A 21,300-nucleotide genomic window follows, 5' to 3' on the forward strand; every position below is an offset into this window, starting at 1 on the left:
CCCTTTCACGGGGGGGGGGGGGGGACACACACGCTCTGAAGCGAATTGCCTGTGCGTCTGGTGGGTCGATTGGGTGCCACGTCTGTCTCTGAAGGGAGGAGAGTGTTGTTGTTGAGGTTTTTTTTGTTGTTGTTGGGGGGGGGGGATGGGTTTTGGACGCAAACTTTACCCCCACACCCCACCCCCAACAATCCGGGTGGTGAGAGCCTGAGACCTCGCTGGCCGAGGAAGACCGAGGGCGCACCTCGCTGGCCTTCCGCCGGTCCCGTCAGTCGCTCGACGTGTCGGTCGCGTCGCGTCGCCGGACTCTTCTCCGGTATCCGCCCCGAGGTGATCCGTCTCCAGCAGGAATTCTTAGCTCATTCGCTCCTGAAACAGACCACATTTTCTGCTTCCGCCGTCCGTCTCCCCAGGGAGACTGTTCCACAAGTCTACCCGCTGGCTCACTGGAGCAGTGCGCCCGCTAATATGATATATACTTCAACGAGCAATTTATTTTGCACGCAACGAACAAAAGCAAATCCACTGAATTATGTCAACTAAGGTGCTTCAGCTAAACAAGCGATGTGATGGAATGAAGGAACCCCGACATTTGATACAGCAGCTGATCATGTTGTCAGAATGGTTCAAAGGATTTATTGTGGAGTGGAGTGAATGTGTGTATTGTAGCTGGACGTGACAGCCTATTTTGTGCGCAGCAATATCCCACAAATAGCCATGAAGTGAATGACCAATATTATTTATCTGGGGATTGTTTGCTCAGACACTGGGACAAACTTCTTTCCCTTTTCAAGTTGTGCCATTGGATTTGTCTGTGCCCACTTAGACAGGCAGGCGGGACATTGGTTTAATGTCTTGTGCAACGTCTGGCACCTTTCAATCCACCTTTCAGCTCTCCCAACATTAGAGGTGGAGTCCTGTAGCTCAGTGGTTAGAGCACTCACCTCGCAAGCGAGAGAAATGGATTCGATTCCTGGGCAGGGTGAAATGTTGGGCAAGTTTCCTTACTCCACATGCCTCCTGTTTACCCAGCAGTAAGTAGGAACCTGGTTGTTAGTCGATTGGCGGATTGCTTTTCCGGGGCTAATTCTTTAAGAAAGATAATAAATTGGTCACTCAATCCACGACTGCTTGTGGGATGCTGCTGTGCGCAATTGGCTGCTGCGTTTTGCCCACAAAATATACAGTCAATTCACTTTACAGTATATTCTGTTAAACGCTTTGAGGCGTCTCAAAGACGTGATACGGCGCTATATCAAATGCAAGGATTATTATTATTATATTTGAGTGTCAGCCTAGATTATGAATTCAAAGGCCCCACGTCGGATGGATTGCTATTGACCTCTTTGGGTTAAGCAAATTTTAATATTAGTTTGGTTCTAATATTTGAACCATATCTTATTTTCATGTGAAAAGTAAATCTGTGCTTTTAATGCCTTAATTGAGGGCTTCTAAAATTAATTAAATTTTATAGAATCATTCTAAGTTGTTCTGAACCATTTGAGCAATGAGTGGTCAACTATTTGCTGTGGCTATAATATAATAACTCGCATTTATACATCACCATTAATATGGACTAAATGCGACTATCCTGCATGGAGGTAGTGGAGCCCGAATGGCTCCATGATGAAGGGAGAACTGAGCTGAGTCAGCTCTCAAGTAGACTTGGTGATCCAATATTTGTGACATATTTACCTGCAGTTTTCAAGGGCATGGTTGATGCTTGATCTGCCTGCCTGGATTTCAATGAGATGCAAGAGAAGGCATGGTAATCAATCTCCAACAGTACAGTGATTCAGCTGGCTAAGCAAAAGAAAGTTTAAAAGTTTACTTGTGCTTTGTACTGATAAAATGTGTAGGATTGGCTGTTTGTTTTCCAGCGATCCTGGAGTTGTGTGGAGTCCTGTAGCTCAGTGGTTAGAGCACTCGCCTCGCAAGCGAGAGACCTGGGTTTGATTCCTGGCAGGGCAAAACCTTGGGCAGGTTTCCTTACTCCACACATCTAATAATAATCCCTCAAGAAAAAAACCCAATAATAAATTGGTCACTTCAATCCACGACTGTATGTGGGACGCTGCTGTGTGCAATTAGCTGCCGCGTTTCACCCACAAATATACAGTCAATTCACTTTACCGTATATTCTGTGAAGCACTTTGTGACGTCTCGAAGACATGAAAAGCGCTATATCAAATGCAAGGATTATTATTATTATAGCAGTGCCCCCAATACATACTTTGGACTCCCTAATTGGCTTGACCCCTGCCAGCCTGTACTTATGGCACAAGATCAGGGTGCCTACACATGTATGATTATCATCACTATTGCTTATTAAAAAGAAATACTGTATAACCTTTCTGATGACTTAAGAATGCAAACAGTTAAGTCGTTGTGACAGAATGTGTATAATTGGGTAAGCGGTTAAACGTTTCACCCACAAAATATACTTTACAGACGTTTCAAAGACGTGATAAGGCGCTATATCAAATGCAAGGATCACTTATCATTATTATTAATAAACGTTTGCCTACAAAATATAGTCATTACACTTTACAATGAATTCTGTAAAGCGCTTTAAAACGTCCTCCTGACATGAATAGCGCAATGTTTCACAACGTGTTCTTTCATAAGACCTTATGGATTGTGGAACCCAACCGCTCATTCAACTTCCTTTTTAAAATTGAAACTCATCTTCACTTAACCATTTCTTCATGATGATTCCTCTTGTAGTTTTCAACCTTGAATGTTGTACTGCATTTTGGAACTTAAACTCTTTACCTTAGTTGTAAATTTTTGTAGAAAAATAACCATATCACACCTGGAGTACACAGTGTATACATACGGCATACCATAAACATTTGCGACATTATTAGGTGGGCATTTATAATGTTCATTTTTTAGAAAAAATACATCCCATTTAAATGTATTTTTACATAAAAATGTTTTGAAATGTGCAGTTTTATCGAGTGTATCAACTAACCTTCCTTTCAGGAAACCATTTATACTGTTATGCATGTAAATATACAACAACAACACAACAAGATTCCATTTATAAAGCGCCTTTCACGTCAGGAGGACGTCCCAAGGCGCTGCACAGTTGGGTCATGACCCGAGCAGGGGGGAAATGGTCAGGGTGAGGGGAGGGAAGGGAGGGAGCGAGGAGGGGGGAAATGGTCAGGGTGAGGGGAGGGAAGGGAGGGAGCGAGGAGGGGGAAGAGAGTCGAGAGGGGAGCTGAAGAAATATACTGTACGTTAAGTGTAGGGAAATTAATTAGTACTGAGCAGACGAAGACCAGGACACATATTCCTATAATTAATGATAGAATAAGGATTCCTTGCTGCTATGTGGTACCTACAGTACAAATGGTAATGTAATCCCTTTGATTTACTGTTGAGTCTACAGGACAGAACAGTTCAAAGGGTTTCAGCAAGAATACTTTAAATTGATTCATTGAAGAGAGTTCAGAGAAGAACAACTAGGATGATTCTGGGACTTAGGGCTGTAAGTTATAAAGAAACGTTCATAGAACTGAAGTTGTTTTCATTCCAGAATAGAAGATTGAGAGGGGATGTGATTGGGATATTTAAAATGATGAAAGACGTGGATAATGTGAATGTAAGGTTATTTAACTTGGAATATGATAGCAGATCCAGAGGACATGAGTACACATTAACAAGCCTCAAGCAAAATCAGACATTAGAACAATTTATTTTCCCTTAGAGTAATGGCTTTGTGGAATAGTAGGAAAGGCAGTTGAATGTTTATTAACTTGGGCCATGACTGAATCACTTTTGGAAAGAAAATTCTCTAGAGTGTAAAATATAGATTACAAGTTCGATACTGTATAATATTGGGAGTATGTTACTTAATTATTGTAAAAGCTTAGGTAGGTTTATCAATGGTTGCTTACCTTCCTCAGGAGATTTTTGACCCTGGATTTTCTTGTATTTGATATAGCGCCCTGTTACATTGTTGAATGCTTTTCTTACTTGTGGAGCTGTCAGTAATTGACTTGAATTATCAGTCTTCTTACTTGTGGATAAACACTGAAGGTATTTCATGCCTTCAGTTCTTTAATAACTTTAAAAAGATATTCTTTGAGAAAGAGGAAGGTTTTGACACTTTTTTAATTATGACTGTCGTATATGGAGATAAAAAAAAGTTATTCAAGGTAAGCTTCGTAACCTTCAAGGTTACCTGTTCAGCGTTTTCTGAATTAGAAGGCTGAAATAATACTAATTTAGGTGATAAAAAGTATAATTTTCCTTAATACCTGATATACTTTTTGCAAATTTGATATCTGCCTAATCTGAGAATGCTATTAACACTGACATTTTTCATTTTTTTAAAAAACAGATGAGAAGAAGCATATGGTTGGAAATGTGGAAAAGCAGATGGAAGAAGCACGGGAACTGGTAAGCACGAGAGTGAATGGTATTATGTAATGTTTCTTTTATTTAGTGTAGTTCAGTGAAATTGGATTTCAAAATTAGAGTTTTGAACCAAAATATCACCTATTTGTTTAAGAATTGTAAGAGGTATCCCATTTGGCCTGATTACCTTATAACATTTTGATTAGTTACACGGTTTACAATAAATAATAATATAATAATCCTTGCATTTGGTATAGCACCTTACCACGTCTTCGAGACATCTCAAAGTGCTTCACAGAATATATTGTAAAATGTAAACTGTATATTTTGTGGGTGAAACGCGACAGCCAATTGCGCACAGCAGAGTCCCACAAACAGTCGTAGATTGAAGTGACCAATTTTTTTTAAGGAATTATTACCACCGAAAAACATGATCTATCAATTGACTAACAACCAGCTTCCTAAAATTTGAAACTTATCACTCCAAGAGGAATGGGTTTGGTGATTAGTGGCTAGTTAGGCATAGGACCTTCCGGGCTCCGGGATGGGGGTTGAGGCACTATGACTGGCCCAGTGCTCAGTGGAGGCATGCTCAGATTCATTGCAGTAGCCTCTTGTCTATTGGAGGGCTATGCCTTGGCTTCCTGCTGGAGGGCAACTCCATTGCCCTTTTAAAAAAAATTAAGCTCACTTAAAATTATCTTGGAAAAAAAGTGATTAACTTGATCATATCCCATTTGTTTTTTTGTGGGTCATTGCTGATGCAAATTTTGTAATGTAAAGTGGTACAGACTATTGTACTTGAAAATTTCAACAAAAGTATTTTGTAATAAGTCACAGTTTTGATTCACTTCTTTAATTTTTACAACAGCTTGAGCAAATGGACCTTGAAGTACGGGAGATACCAGTCCAAAGTCGTGGCATGTTCAGCACTAGAATGAAGAGTTACAAGCAAGAACTGGAAAAGCTTGATAAGGAATTTGTAAGTTCACTTGTCTGCTAACTGAGGTTTGACTCCACAAACATAACATACATCTTCTTCAAGTTTCTGTCCAATCTGATAACTTCACATCAAAGGACATAAACACCTCTTCTGGTATAGAAGTTTCCATTGGTAATCTTAAAAAAAGTGTTGTATTTTTAGTTTTGAGCTGACTTTTTTAATGTTGCCATATGATTATTTTACTGTCTATTTCAAATTAGTCTGTTTGTTCTAATCAGGGCATTCGGCCACCCTCCGACCCCTGTCCTCCAACCCCCAGCGCGGGTCCAAATCCCTGAGTGTGCAGCACCTTGGGATGTTCTCCTGCCGTGAAACGTGCATTACAAATGTAATTTGTTGTTGTTGTTATTGTCATCCTCTTTGTATAGGATTCCTCTCACTCTTTTGATTGTGGAAGATTGCTTTAGATTCGGAGTAACAAAGTGGTCAGAAATTACGTCGTGATATTTTTGAAAATATATGTACTATGTTGGATATATCTAGGCAATATAGATGTCAAAAATGGCCAATGTCATTTCTCCATAACATAAATCCAAAAAACCCCTAACTTTTTAAACCATGTAACATTGTCCATAGCCCTACAATCCAAAATAAATATAAAATAACATCTAACGTTTAACTTATTCCAGTTATTTTAATAACTTCATAAAACTACCTAATTATTAAACATGTACTTCCTTGTAGATTTTTCTTTCGATTTTTAAAAAAGAAACCTAAAGACATACATAAAGTGTCTTCAGTCTGGCAATTTTCAAAAGAATAAGATGGTGCATATACACTGTATATATTATTCTCCTTCAGACTTCACTGAGGATTTCTTACTGTTTTCTGTCCTTTTCCTACATTTCAACAGTTTTGCTGCTACTCCTTCATGGATATGTCCTATAAATGAGTGATCCATCATCAATACCTTGTGCCAGCTGTTCTTTCTAAGTTTTTTTTTAAGGAAATATGGCATGTATTTATGGTAACACATGATTTTTATGACAACTTCTGTAACAAATATGTTTTAAAAAATTGCATAGTTTCTGTCCTATTTCCCTTGTATTCTCATACACAGTGATGTAATGAAATGGAGATGATAATGTGCTAACTTTTCATTATGTATTTGTTTTTAAATGGTTCTGATCCTTTTATTTTGACCTGGAAATGATGACCTTAAATTGTTTGCAAAAATCTACATATTATCAACATGTTTGGGCATTTTACAGGTTTTTTTTTGTAATTGCAATTATAATTTTGAGGACAATTTATCAAAGCCCTGTAATTAAACCTAGAGGCTAATCACTGAAGCAAGGTACAGTATATTAAATTGGCACTCTTTGTTTGAAGGCTACACTTCATACACCTCATCATTATATATTTGTTTAAAAAAAGGCTAGAGTTGTAAGTATTACATTTATTTTTCATTTTAAGCTTCCAGGGCCAAATTGTGAACTTCAACAAATTGTAAGTGAAGTTATAGCCAGACACTTTTTGATGATTGTATATGCTGGATATATCCAGTGATTAGATTGATGGTATGTTCAACTCGAGTGTAGAAATTTCACAAATTAGACTGCTGCGCCCATTGACAAATTTTGTGAGTTTCTTTAAAACAGAGGTTTGTTTTAGCTTTGGCCCAATTAGAGCTTTTCACACAAAGACACAACAGTAGCAGCCTGCATTTATATAGCACCTTTCGTGTAGGATAATGTCTCAGATCATTGATGTAACTTATTTGATTACATGTATCGTCTTATTTCCTGGCTTTTAAACCACTTTAGATTATCAGGTTAATTTTTATCTAAACTGAAACAGACTGAGTGATCTTACTTTTAATTTCTCTCCCCACCAACCCCCTGCACGTTGGAAAAGATGGATGTTGTGCATTCAAGCATGAAATCGTATATTGATTAATTTATTGCAAGAACAGGAAACGTTCCACTAAATTATTTAAACTACGGGGATATTGTTGTGTATGGTTTAGAGTGGGAAATGAGCACTAAATCAACATGTTATTTGACACCATTTTTGACAATAGATGTATGAAATAAAGGCTATTTTTCAGGTATCTGATCACCTTTGCTTATAGTGATTACAGATCACCCTTAGGTATATTTACAGATATTCTGTCTTTTCGGCAAATTATTAGAATGAAAAATACATTTTTTAAATAAAAATGCAAGCATATACAATATGCATAGCGATTGTGAAAATTCGGTTAATTTACTTGTTTATTTGAGTGCATAAATTTGAAGCCATAATGGAAGTGTTACCATTTCCAGTTGTTAGCAGTATTTTAAACCGACATGCAGAGTTGAAATCAGTAGGTAAAACGCAGGATAATTTTGGATCATCTTTGTCCTATAGATTCTAAGAGGCCTTAATTGAGATGAAGGCACAATGTCATATTTGCATTATCTACTGATTTTTCTTTCTATTTTTCTACTTCCTTCAACATTTAATTTCTTATCTTTACATTATACTACATAGCATGAGTTTAACGTCTCAATTCTATGTTAAGGATAGATCTTACCAGCAAAGATGTTTGAGGTGTTAAAATGTATTTACAAGATCTTTTGGGGATATTCTGGCATAACAATCAGTTTAAGAACCATTGTTTACTATCTGGAATAGCTGCAATTGTGTTTGTTGCCACTCAATACTGACTAGACCAGTTTTGTACACAAAATGGAAAGAGTTGGTGAGTATTACTGAACTACTTTTAAAATGTTGAATTATTCAACAGTGGAATTTCAATAAAATTAATCCTTTTATATGAACAGATGAAAACTAAGGAGTGTGTCATACAGTTTATCCTCACGTTTATTTCGTAGAAGAGATTACTGTTTCCTGAAAGACTTTTCTATATCCCAAAGTCTGATTTTCAGCTATGAAAACCATTTTCAAATCCGCCTATAAGCTAGGGGAGTTGTGGTGACGATATTTCATTATGCAGCTCCATAAATCCAAGAGCATATATTTAGTAGCTAAGGTTTATTTAAGTGTTTCTTTCCTTGACAAAAAAGAGTAAACTCAATAAATGCTCATTCGTTTATCAGTGAAGATATTGATCCATTATAGCAATCATTGATTGCAATTGTAGCAACCTATATCTTAATATTTTGCACCCGTTTTCAGTTCTAGCTCAATTAAACATTTCAGTTCAATCTTATTCTTTTGAAGTTAGAAGTTACCAATTGGTTCTTTGAGTTTTTTGTTTTTTATTTTTCTCTTCCCTTGAATTGTCCTACATCAGTGCTGCTCCAACTGCATAGAAGGGCAAATCCTTAATAGTACCACTCTATGTCTGGTGAAATAAAAATAGCATGGATGACTTCTGTGTCAGTTTTTGACCCTCTTTAAGAAGGGAAACTCCTAGTCTATGTCAGTGTCCAGGCCAACATTATGAGCTACCAATGCAGCCTACATGTGTATCATATATCTTTACAGCTCTGCATTTTAGATTATGAAATAGTAATTCATGAGAAAAGAAAACGCACATAACAGGTTTTTTATGTTAATCAAAAATGCCCATATTCATCTTAATTTCTCAGGAATCTAAAAGGTTTGGTTTTACTGGGCTATTATGGCTGTCTGGTGTTACACCATTGTGTTATCACTGGGTGGCACTGTTTCATGACTCTTCAACTACCTTATTACAAAGATTAGCAGATTTTTAGTTGATTTTTCTATCTTCTCCCAATTCTTTCCATTCGTTTCCTGAGAGTACTTGTATCGTGGGTATGGTTCTATGGGCACTACTAATGCTTCATGAGATTTCCTAAATAACCCATATATGAACCGAGACGATGAGTGTTAGAAGGCTGTTCGACTGTGGGAGACGTTACTACTCAGCCTATCCTGTGCTCAAGTGTTGTCTACATGTTTATTTTCTACATGTGTATTTTCTATTTAAAGTTACTGGAGACTTATGGGAACTCTTGCAGATGTTTTTCTCCTCCTTAGCCCAGGGATTTTGAGACCAATGAGATTTGTTAACTTAGCATAGATCAGAAATTAAGCTAGAACCTCTCCTGTGCAGCTTAGTGTGATTCTGAGCATTTATACACTGAACAATTTGTGTTTCAATTGTATGTTTCCTTTAATGATAACGTGTTTGTGCTTGTTATGTCTAGTTAGTTAATCTTGAAGAGCAAAAAATATATTTTAGAACAATGTACAGGAAATCCTATTTCAGCCTTTTTTTAAAAAAACATTGCGATATAAATATTTATCAAATAGTAGGTTACACTGCAAGGTAATCTATTGCAAATAACATTTGAAATATCTTTTAGAAAGGCACTGTAATTACAAATGTTTGAAATCAGACATAACATATTTGAAAAAAACTAGCACTTTTAAACTGTAAAACTAATAGGCAGACCATTGATGACTTGATATTCTTAGAAAAAGTATACTATTTATCAATTAGTCAACATAAGTGTGTATACATTTTTATTCTTTCTATTTTTTTTTGAGTTTCCTTGTTTTAACTTCCTTTCAGAAGATATATTTGTGGCTCTGAAACTTTCTTTCCCGGTGATTAAAATTGCCATCTGCGTTTATCTGTAAATAGCAGTCAGTCAAGTGGAAAAATATCCAAGTCTGCTGTCATTTTGGCATAAATCAATAAACAATGACTTAAACCAGGGTGGTTCCAACTGGTGGCCCAGGGGCCGCATCCGGCCCCTGAACCCTTTCCAACTTCATTGTTTTACCTCCTGGCTGCACCCCTCTTCTCGTCACTCTGTCCACTGCTTTGGGCCTCGTACAACCTTGTGGGACACAACACAGAGAGCGACATGAAGAGAGACGCAGCGGGATATATTAAAAAGGTCTTGTTGCGTATTTTGCAATACTAAAACTACAAAACTGAGTCTCAATAAGAAACGCAAGGTAGATGTGGAAAATAAAGGATTTTGATTTAAGTGGGAAATGAATCACTTGTTTATTGAAAGTAATGGAAAATCGTTTGTCCCTTTTGTGTTAGTTTTACAAATATGGATGAATCTGTTTGGTTTTGTTGAGTGTTCTCTGCAGGGGTCTCCATATGCTGAGTTGATATCTTGTGTTTTGATTTTAATACATAAAAATTAACTTGATGCATATTCTCATTATTTCCATTTGAGATTATCATTATTCTGTTCATTTTGAGGACTGTTCAATTATGTACATTTTAATTCACATATTTTTTCTTCCACTTTCATTGTTTACTCTGGATTTAATGATGATTCTAGCATACGTGTACTTCATTGATAAAAATATATTTTTTAAATGTTAGGAATTTTTACATTGCCTATTTACATCTGTTCGGCCTATTTAAAGTTTGGATTGTAGCTAAAATATAGCGAAATTAAGTAGTACAGTAGCACAATTTAAAACATAGGATTTCTATATGGTTCTTATGAGTTATGTTTCTGGAAGGGAAACCCACAAATATTGCTTATGTGGCCTGCGGATTTCTTAAATTCGGCATCCGAAGTTAGAAATAGAATATGGAAAAAGTTGGCAAATTATTCCCTAAAATTGCATAGGACACCAATTTCAGTTTTCTAAATGTTTTCTAGAAATATAAATCACTTAGAATGAAATACAGAGTTTCCACGTTGGCATGACCACTCATTCATTCATACACACTTGAAGTTAAACTCAAAGTCCCTAATTGTTTTGCCATCTTAAGCAGCCATTACTGATTGCATTTCTTTTCCCATAATGCTATCTTTTAGAGCCATACAAAAAGCTTGTTCTTGTGTGTTTTCTTTGTGCAGATGTTTTACTGGGGAGGGAGCTATAGTATAAGCTACACCTGTTTTCTTAGGTCATTGTACAGTAGAGATTGCATTTTTTCTAATTAATCTGTTTTTAAAGGTTCTCCTTGAGCATTCCCACTCCTTACCCTGTGAGCCGGTGAATACAGACTTATTAGAGAGTGTGCTTTTTCAAATCTTCATTTCATATTTTCATTGTCTTATTTAAACGCAAGTCCCAATTGATTTCTAAGGCGGTAAGCAATCCCACTGTGGGAAGGACTGAGCATTACATCTGTTTAGCACATTGCTGCTGCTGCAAATTGATATTTACAAGGCTTCACAAAGGAGTGCTGTAAGCAGAGATAATTACTAAAACAAAACTTGAAAAATAATCTTTAAAATCCAGGGAGCTGTAAACCATGGATGTTCCTTAGGGTAAATTACTTTTGATGGTATCTGTAACATTCTCTTTCCTTTAAACTGGCATTTATGTTACTTTGTAGGTAGTGGCTATTTGTCTTTAGTTTTGCAATCGTGCATATGTAAAGTACATTAGGGATTTCTAGTATATCTCCAAAATGTTGGCAGCCTGAAGGTTAATTGTTAAGTAGAACTTGCCTGCAGCAACCTTGATCAGATAGTACAGTTAACCCTTAAAATGCTAGTATCAGTATTTTTCCTTAGGCTAGCTGCATGAAATTTGTTCGTCAGAATAGGACCATGAAAAGCAAATAATTTCACAATGAGATGAGGTAAATCACTCTATAGCAATTGCTTGGATTGGAATCGTAATTGAGACATGCCACTTGAAAACTGTGCAACAATTCAAAGAAGCACTTGTGTATCTAGTTTTTGTTTTACAAAGGATGACAATAGATTTTCAGATAATGAAACTACAGTACTGCAATAGCTTATGGACTTTTTGTAATGTTTTTTACATTGCTTTCAAGAAGCTGTCAAGGTCATACAAATTCTGCATTTATGTATGTCTGCTGTCGACAACCTGTGTGCCTGTTATGACATTGAATGTGTGAAAAGATAGGAGTCAATTTTATCCAATGTTCCTTCTAACTTTTTCTTTGTGAATTTTTTTTTTAAACTTGCAAATTAAGGGAATGGCTTAGTGTAAAAGCGTCACTTCGCTAGGCTTCTGTTTTCTATAGATTGAGCCATGCTGTAAAGTGAGCATGCGTAGCCATCGGATGAGAACCGGATAAAGTTTGTCTGTGTTACCTCCCATGGCTGAATGTTACTCAGGTAATGATGCTTCCTGATGCTCCTTTTCTGGGCTCGCTTAAGTGAGATAAGAGCAAGTTATTGGAGGGCAACTGGTGCCTGTGGAACTAGAGGCAGCAGAATAAAAAAATAATATCTCACTTCGGAGAAATGCGCTATTTAGTGAATACAAGTTTATCCGTATCTTGAAGCAAGGCTGTTTGACCCTTTTTAAAACTACTGTTGTTATTAATGTTTCTTTAAAGTACATTTGACAAAAGTAAAAGCCAAACGCTGCAAATCAAGTAGAAGTCTTTTTTTTTGCTTCTCTTGTTTACTTCCAGAAAGCAAATATAATTAATAATAATTCTTGCATTTGATATAGAGCTTTTCACGTCTTTTAGACGTCTCAAAGCGCTTCACAGAATATACTGTAAAGTGAATTGACCGTATATTTGTGGGCGAAACACGGCAGCCAATTAATTGCACACAGCAGCGTCCCACAAACAGTCGTGGATTGAAAATGACCAATTTATTATTGTTTTGGAGGGATTATTATTAGGAGTATGGAGTAAGGAAACTTGCCCAAGGTTTCGCACACATGCCAGTCACAGAATAAAGTGGCTACCAATTTTAGTCAATCAGATGCATGGTCATTCTTTCCTGTATTTTTTGGCATCAAATCAAATCAAAGCCTTCACAAATCCATGAGCACCCTTTGTTTTGTTTTTGTGTCTATGTGTGTGGAAAGACACAAGGAGTTGGCTACCCTATCTTCCAAATGGTTCTAACCTTCAGTGTTTACATATCCTAAATTTGTAACATGGTAAACATCAATGAGGGTGTTCAGTTATTGCCATACTAGATAAAATGAGCTCCAATTACAGAAATGTGTTTGCATGTAAAGGAGTAGATTCGTATGTCAAGATACGTCAGCCTGACATGACAGTTGACAGAGGAAAGATAACAAATTGATCTTGATGTCTGAAATGCAGAAGAGCTTGATTGAAGGGCTGACATCTTCATGGTGCTTTCATTATAAATGTCGATTGTGACTATGACGAGTGATTTCTCTGCTTTCCATGTGAAGCTACAGTATAAAGTAAGGCTCGTCAGCGACTTATTGAAATTGACACTTTGATACGTATTAAAGGTTGGTGGAATTTGTATACCAGCTATTTTAGATGGTGTTCTCAGCTATTCTCTATGGACATGTTGTGGCTAGTTACAATGAGAATTGTGTTTACCAATTCGGTAGATATGTGAGACTTCATTAGATCTATATGCGCCATTGTCTGTGAAAATAATATAAAAAGCCGTTCTAAAGGGGTGATTTATATGGGATCACTATTAAAGTGGGAACCCTAAACCATGCTTGTCAGATTGGAGATTGTAGTACATCAAAGAACTTTATGAAGGAATCGACAGTATTTAGATTTACATGTCTTGTAGCAACAACTGAAGCATGAATACATTCAACACCAAGACAATCTGAAATAGATTGTCAGCTGAACCAAGAAACTGTAACAGCATATTGAACATCTTGAGCAGCACAATTTGTCGATTGGAACCCCTTGATTACATTGCTATGTATACTTTCTTTAACTGCCTATTTTTGAATATCATCTGTACCAGAATGACATCTCTGTTTTTTACCATCTTTAGAATCCTGTATTCGGGGGCTTAAAAAAAAGTGTTTTATAACAAAACCCGCTGGCCATAATGAAAAAGTTGCTGTGATATACATTTTGACAATTTATATTACAACTGGAAACTGTTTGTGTTATAAACAATAAAACATGACTTTGTGGTCCCCAAGCCTGCAACACAGAATACTGTAATCCATTCTCTTTTTCTCACAATTGCATTTCTCCTGTATATTTGCTTTTACTTTCTCTCCTTCCTCTGTGTCTGTCTATCTGTCCGTGCATCCATTCGAGATGGATAAATATATATTTGGGTGTGCATGGGTGCATTCTCTCACCTTCAGTAAAAATAATTAATAATTAATAAAATAAAATAATTAATGAAAGCAAAACAGAAAAGTGTAAGAATTAATGAAAATAAGAAAAAAAGAAATCTGAAGAGGGACTGGTTTGAATCCAACACAACAACAATAAATTACATTTGTATAGTGCCTTCTACATCAGGAGGACATGCACTGATACCATCAATTTATTATGTTTGTTAAGGGGATATATGAAATAATTTTGGGTACTCTCAGCACATTTTAATGGGAATGAGTTCTCAGTAAGATTCCTTGTAATTTGGCACAAATTGGCAGTCGTATTCAGAGAGTGCAAACTATTTTGTATGTGCAAGGATCCTTTATTTTAGTCTTCCCTTGGCCACACAAGTTTTGCAGGACAACTTTTACCAACAATTTGGCCCTAAACCTAACCACTTGGTCGCACACAGCAATAGCCAAGGAAACTCAACAACGTAAGAATCAAATTTGTTGTGGAATGTGTTGTGTTCCTGCACTAAATTACCGTTTGTTAACGTTTTGTTTATCCCTTTCAGAATGGTGTTCTTGATTCAGCTTGCTCTGCACCTATCATGGTCATACTCTTTTCATTACAACCCTCTAGTTGGGGGGAAAAAAAGCACAAAAGTGAAAATTATACTGTATTCATTAATTAAAATGTAAGAGGGATTGAAAGCATTATTTTCTGGTAAAGAAAATGAATGCAAGTTGGATGCGGTTGATTGGCAGATACGCCGCCACAAATATTGATTTGCAAAAAATTCTCCGAAGCAGACTGCAGTTAAATAATTTTTCTATTTAAAAATGCTTTTTGTTGTTTCTATTCATTATGTCTGATGCAATTAGTTATTGCATTAATTGACACCTCTGGTACTTTTTTTGTAATGATAATAAGACACACACGCTCAAATGTTTGTGAATTTGAAATGAGCTGAGATGAAACTTTTGCATTTTATAATGTCGTAATTAAGAGGCATCCATCCCATGGCAGCCCCAGTAGTCTGGTGGATAATGGCAATGCCCAGTGTAGCATTAAGACACACAGATCGAAAAGTTGCAGGTGTGATTCAGGATCTGTGCTAAGTAGCTGATTTTAGGCAGGACAGTATTTGGGAAATCTGCAATTGGTTTTAGTTTCTAAAGTCCTTACTTTTTGATCGTGCTTACGGTCGCCTCCTCCCTTCCTTGGGGTCAGACTTTGCCACTGTGAAACGATTTGGGACGCTACCCAGTGTGAAGGGCGCTGTATAACTACAAGCTGTTGTTGTTTCCCCGGTTGGGAGGTGAAAATTCACTCAGCATTTCCCACTCTTGTTTGCTATTTAGTCATCGCTTATAGCAGAGCAAATATAATGTAGATGTCAGGTGAGATTAGGCTACAACTAGAAGTTCACCACAATCGAATAGCCTGCTCATCCTCACTGTCTAGACTTGCAGATAAATAATTATTAGTTGGGTGTGGTACTGGAGTATTGGTCTTGTCAAATGAATTGAACCATGATAAGAATTTGTTGTGGTTAGGCATTTTGATGACATGAGGCACTATATTAAATGCAATGATTATTTACAATAAATCAGTGTCATGCAAATGTAATTTTTATTTTCTAAAGCTTTTAAAATGGTTTTATGAAAGAACAAGGAAAAAGTGTACAGTATTGTCTGGTTTGCAGTAGACTTGCTTACGCAGATAGAATAAAGATAGAATATAATGTATTATGTATAACATATGTATATACAGGGTGATCAGAAAGTCGTGATAATCACCCTATTACCTAAAAAAAACATAATTTCTTTAAGACTTAGTAGACATTGTAATGGTATCATGACTTTTTAGACACACTATTTTATTTACATATATTTATATATAATCTTATTTTTGGTTGCGTGGCTTTCCTTTGAATTCAGTAACTATATTGAATGCTGAGAGGGACCACTTGTATTGAAGCTCCAGCAGCACTTGTGCCTGGCAGCCTAGTTAGATGTTGGTAGGGTGCCAGAAGGTGTTTCCATATTGCCATTATTGTAGTTGTCTATTCAACAGAGTTCAATCTAGCTTACCAGGTGCACAGACACTTGCTTTTAACATGAATTATGAATTATAATAAGAGATATATCATGTGATTGGTTAAACGCATGTCATGCTATATTGATTCTGTTATGAGTTGCATTATAGGTCATGTTTCTGACTCTGCTTCCCTCCACCCACCATTTGAATAGCAAATTTAGAATGGTATATATTCAATGTATGGTTACTTTGCCATGTTTATATTTAGTTTTGCTTTTTGACAACTGAGAAGGAGTTGAGCAATCTTCTCCCAGATCTTGTCAGTGCTACTTTTGAAGCTTGAAGCATGTAGGCAAGACTGGTGATTCACCTTTTTCTTTAACCTCACTGTGGGAAAGTGCCCTGCCTTTGCTTAGCATCTTCCACAGATCAGACGTATATTCCTGTATGTAGAGAATTTAAGGATACGAATCGGAGGCAAACTATTCTGCGGTGCAAAAAATATTGTGATCTTGCATTTAATTTCTTACCAGCACACAGGTTGAATTGCCTTTTTTTTGATAATTTCTTCATCATTTTTGTAATGATAGAACCTGAACAATTTTTTTAAAAAAATTCAAATATTGAAAGATCTTATGTGCGATCAGCTGTAAAATTTCTGTTCTTGATTGATGGTCGTTGAAGGAAAACTAGCAATAAGCCCTGACAAATGTAAAGTAGTCATCCCCGTGCTGATGGATAGAACCAATTATACTAAAGCTAACCGGTTTGATCACTCGAAGGTGTCTGAGTGAAAGAAAAATGTTGATGGTCCCCAGGGATGGGGTTGGCTTCATTACACGCAGTTCATTTTTGTACAGTATGTCACAATATGATTCTCCTGATTATGCCATAACTATTAAGAAAGAAACAACATATCTGGATGTCTACTGGGAGTTTGGTATTGGCTGACATCAAACCCATCATCTCACTGTAACAGTGTAGTTGTTCACGTACTTGACTTTCTGTCTTCCATCACCAGTGCTTTTTCTGACTATACTTTATCCATTAAAATTTGTTTTAAATGTCTGTTTACTGAACACTTTTTAAAATACTGGCATAGAGCGACTTCTCTAATTGCTCTAGTTAGTATTCAAATTTCAAAGTAAAGTGATAAAAAATATGGATATCAATGATGATTACTCTGGTTTAAAATTCTGATGCACAGCATTTATCACTTGGGTTAATATCCCCAGCTAGCAATTAAAGATGAAAGAAAACTACAACATGAATGACAAATTAAAATCAATCATACGTGTTTACTGTTTAAGCAATCAGAATATTTAGTGTAAACAATTTAAAATAATTTTAAGATTTAGATTACAAGCCTGCAGTCTAGTGGTTTGAAAGCATGCTTATTTAATAGATTTAAATTTCAGATTTATTACTTTATTATTTTTTAAAAATCTGTGCTTGTTTTAATTATATGATCATTTTTAATGGTATTGCAGTACTCAACTTGCAATCCTTAGGGACATTGTCTTTACAAAGTATTGTTCTGGTTGCTTCTCTTTTTCGCCAAGAAACTGCAATCAGCTGGGAGCTGAATGACATGCCTCTTAGCCATTCCTTTTATCTCTGAGACGAGTATCAACATTGTATGCTTCCTAATGGAAATGTAATTTAATGAAATCTATTGGGTAAACATACTTCAGATGTTCAAAGCAGGTGACAAAGTTTTTCCTGGCAGCTGAACCTTGGCTGGATTCCAGACATCTAGTTGCTATGCATATGGCATTGAGTGAGGCACTTTGGTTAGGGACACATTTTAATTCATATTGCTCGTCTTGATCTGTGTGTGTATGATTGTACGAGCATAAATTATGACAGTATATGCTTTTTGTAGATGAAGAATGGATGATATAGAGTGCTTTGTTGATTTTTGTGCTATTCTATCCTTGTAAGGGATGTCACAGCCATTGTTTTAGAGTAGTCTTTTTTGCCTCATAACAGCTTTTGCTGTAAATTAGTTAGTGAGATGTAACTGAAGAAAAATCCAAATTTTCATATCAAGCTGTAGTGAAATGTTGACAGCACTCTTCCTTTTGTAGAATATTGCTTTTAGATCATTTTGACTAGTCTTCTTTGTAAACTGGTTTCATTTAAGAGGAATAAAAGCAATATTACATTTGGCTCATGTAAGCAATGAATGCTACATAGGAAACTTGTAATTTTTTTTACATGACAAACAAACATTTAAACTAGTAGTTGTGAATAAACTCAACTGCTGCTTTTTGCAATATCAATATGAAATTGCTGTGTTTGAGATAGTTGTAGATGAAATAACTGCTTTTGTTTGTCTTGCTTGAATATTTAGATTTCTAGAAATTTTCTCTATGCACGTTTTTTTTAAAAAAGCAAATTTTACTGCTAACCACCAATTATAGCATTTTACAAGATCTGCAAAATACAACTTCCCTTGGTGATACCCTGTTTGTACAGGGCATCAGACTCAATTATCATTGCTTTGATCAAAGGAAAGCAATCTAGTTCAGAGTTGCACATTAGTGCTGATGTGGGGACAACTTGATTCAGACAGAGTACTCACTTATATGCAAGGTTTGCGCACTAGCTGTTGCAATTTTTTTTCACATTCTTATCACAAATAATCTAGGAATAAATTTGAACAACATTGGATTTGCAGATTGTGATCAAAATAAATTGCTCTAAATTTAAGACTGCCCAAAATTTAGTGTTTTTTAAAAATACACAAACATTTTAAAAGCAGGGCAATGTTTCAATTTGATTTGTTAAATTGGGATCCAATTTTTTGCACTTTGATTAGGTATGAAGCAAAGTCTCAAAAATGGGACATAGCCTGAACTATAGAAAATTACCTCCAGTATGAATGCTTCTATTTTCTACACCAGCTGTCCTCATGGGCTCTTAAGATTTCCAGTTAATGCCTGTTCTGCACTGTCGTCTTGTACCTATGTCCAGATTTATTTCACGTGGTGCTCTCCAAAAAACAGTTGTCTGAGACAGTGCAACTTTAAGAAATTACCAATGGGAGTCGGATTACCTTCTGTTGTGTATATAGAGCCACCTTGTAAAAAAAATTCTCCTGTTATCAGAATAATATTCTCTTACCCAGAAAGTTCAGACCCTCTCTCTTGAAGTTTTGGCTTTCAGAGGAAATTCTCTTTCAAGTTTATTATAGTGCAATAGACTTGCTAGAATGTCTATTAATGTTGTAGGTTTACTTCTGTAAGGTTCTTGCACCTTTTTCTGCAATTGGACCATATCTGGTTCACCCCAAGGTGGCTGCTAGCCCAAGACAACTAGTTATAAAATTTGCTTTGCACCCCAGCAACCAATTCCCACGATGCCTGGCTTCATGATCTTCCATCATTCCTTGACGTTTTGAAGTTCGAGGCTACTCCAGACTGAGGCTTGACATGATTGACTTATTGACTTATCTACGTGAAGATCATTTTTACAACCAGAATACTGGAGCTCAAGTCTTAGCGCAGAGACCCTCAAGGTACAGTTTAGGTGCAGAAGTAGTCTTCTGCTCTGAGGTCAGGTGAAGAATCGAGTTTGAACAGAGAGCTCTTTTTGTTTTATATATAAAAAAAATTCCTTGAAAGATGCATTGGCCTGACTTGTGTTTGTCTGCTTGAGCAGCTGGACGGTCAACAGCTCCAGGTCTCACAAATCCTTTTTAGCATCGTTCAGAAATTACGGCACTTGGCCAATTAAGCCTGTGGTGTGGTATTCGCTAATCTTGTGTACTTGCTGTGTGACCAGAGTTCCCCAACTGGCGCGCAACTGATTTCTTCGGCCGAGGTGTTTTGGTCTCTGGCACCATCCAAAAAAGACGTGTTCTTGGCTTGAGACCAGGTGTTAATCCACATAGATTCCAGCACTGAAACTCGGCCAACTCCAGCGCTGCCCACAGAACTGGCTCACTGACAACAGCATGTTACCCTAAGCAGAAGAGTGAAGTGTTGACTGAGGAGGTTTCTCTGAGGGATTTCCTCAAGGACTCATTAAGTACTGTGTCCTCAGACATCGAAAGTTTGTTCTAACACATGGACAGCTTCGTTAAAATGGTTGCTGCCTCCCTGACATGAACTGGTAATAGGCCAGGCTCAGCTCTTTCACTAGCGCAACTATCGATTGATACCAAGGCAGCTCAGGGTTCACTTCACAGCAGAGGCTCCTGGCCAATTGACTCACCTGTGACAAGTGGCTATTTTGCACAAGAGTCGACAGAAATTTCTGTCATTTTGGCAACATGGCAAAATTGTTACGACACTCAATGAATGTGGTGCTGCTACATGTTGCTGAGAATTTCATGCTTTCTGCCCGACTTTCAAGAAGATGTTAAAGAAGTTACTTTTATTGGAGAACCACTTAGAAGCAGTTGTAAAAACCTATGAGCTATCCAGGGAATGATCCTAAAGGATGAGGAGGAGGCTGCAAAGAGAGGCAGATTTTGCAGCAAGTGGCTACAGATTAATGGGATATTTGAATCGCAAACTGTGAAAGAAAGTTAAACTCTCCACTCAAGGCCAGCTCTACAAAATTTGAATGTGATTTTAAGGGATTACATAGAATGATAGATATGACATGAAAACAGACCATTTGACCCAATCGGTCTGTGCTGGTGTTTATGCTCCACACAAGCCTCTGCCCCTCCTGCTATCTTCTCCTCTGTCCCTCTAATCCCTTCTCCTTGAAGTATGAATCAAGTTGCTTCTTAAATACACAACACTTTTAGCTTCAACCACAGTTTGTGGCAGTGGCAGTTCAAGCGCTCCGGGACGCTACCCCGCGTGAAGGGCACTATATAAATACATGTTGTTGTGAATTCGACATTCTTGCCACTGTCTGCGTGAAGAAGTTACTCCTAAACTCCCTTTTAAAATATAAGAACACAAGAAGACCAAGTTCCATCCAGTTTGCCGTCCACCATCCTGGCAGTCTCATACACACGTAA

The 21,300-nt window shown here is 36.8% G+C and overlaps 1 protein-coding gene across 2 annotated transcripts in view; it reads left to right on the forward strand.

The window, feature by feature from the left end:
• Positions 1-21,300, forward strand: part of vti1a (vesicle transport through interaction with t-SNAREs 1A) — a 181,256-nt gene that overhangs the window by 374 nt on the left and 159,582 nt on the right. For both annotated transcript variants that reach the window (XM_042336671.1, XM_042336672.1), the window contains exons 2-3: positions 4,355-4,413; positions 5,243-5,353. In XM_042336671.1, coding sequence (XP_042192605.1) covers positions 4,355-4,413; positions 5,243-5,353 — 170 coding nt within the window. The remainder of the gene's footprint in view (positions 1-4,354; positions 4,414-5,242; positions 5,354-21,300) is intronic.

This window comes from Callorhinchus milii, unplaced genomic scaffold (genome assembly GCF_018977255.1).
Source record: "Callorhinchus milii isolate IMCB2004 unplaced genomic scaffold, IMCB_Cmil_1.0 Scaffold7, whole genome shotgun sequence".
Taxonomy (NCBI): Eukaryota; Metazoa; Chordata; class Chondrichthyes; order Chimaeriformes; family Callorhinchidae; genus Callorhinchus; species Callorhinchus milii.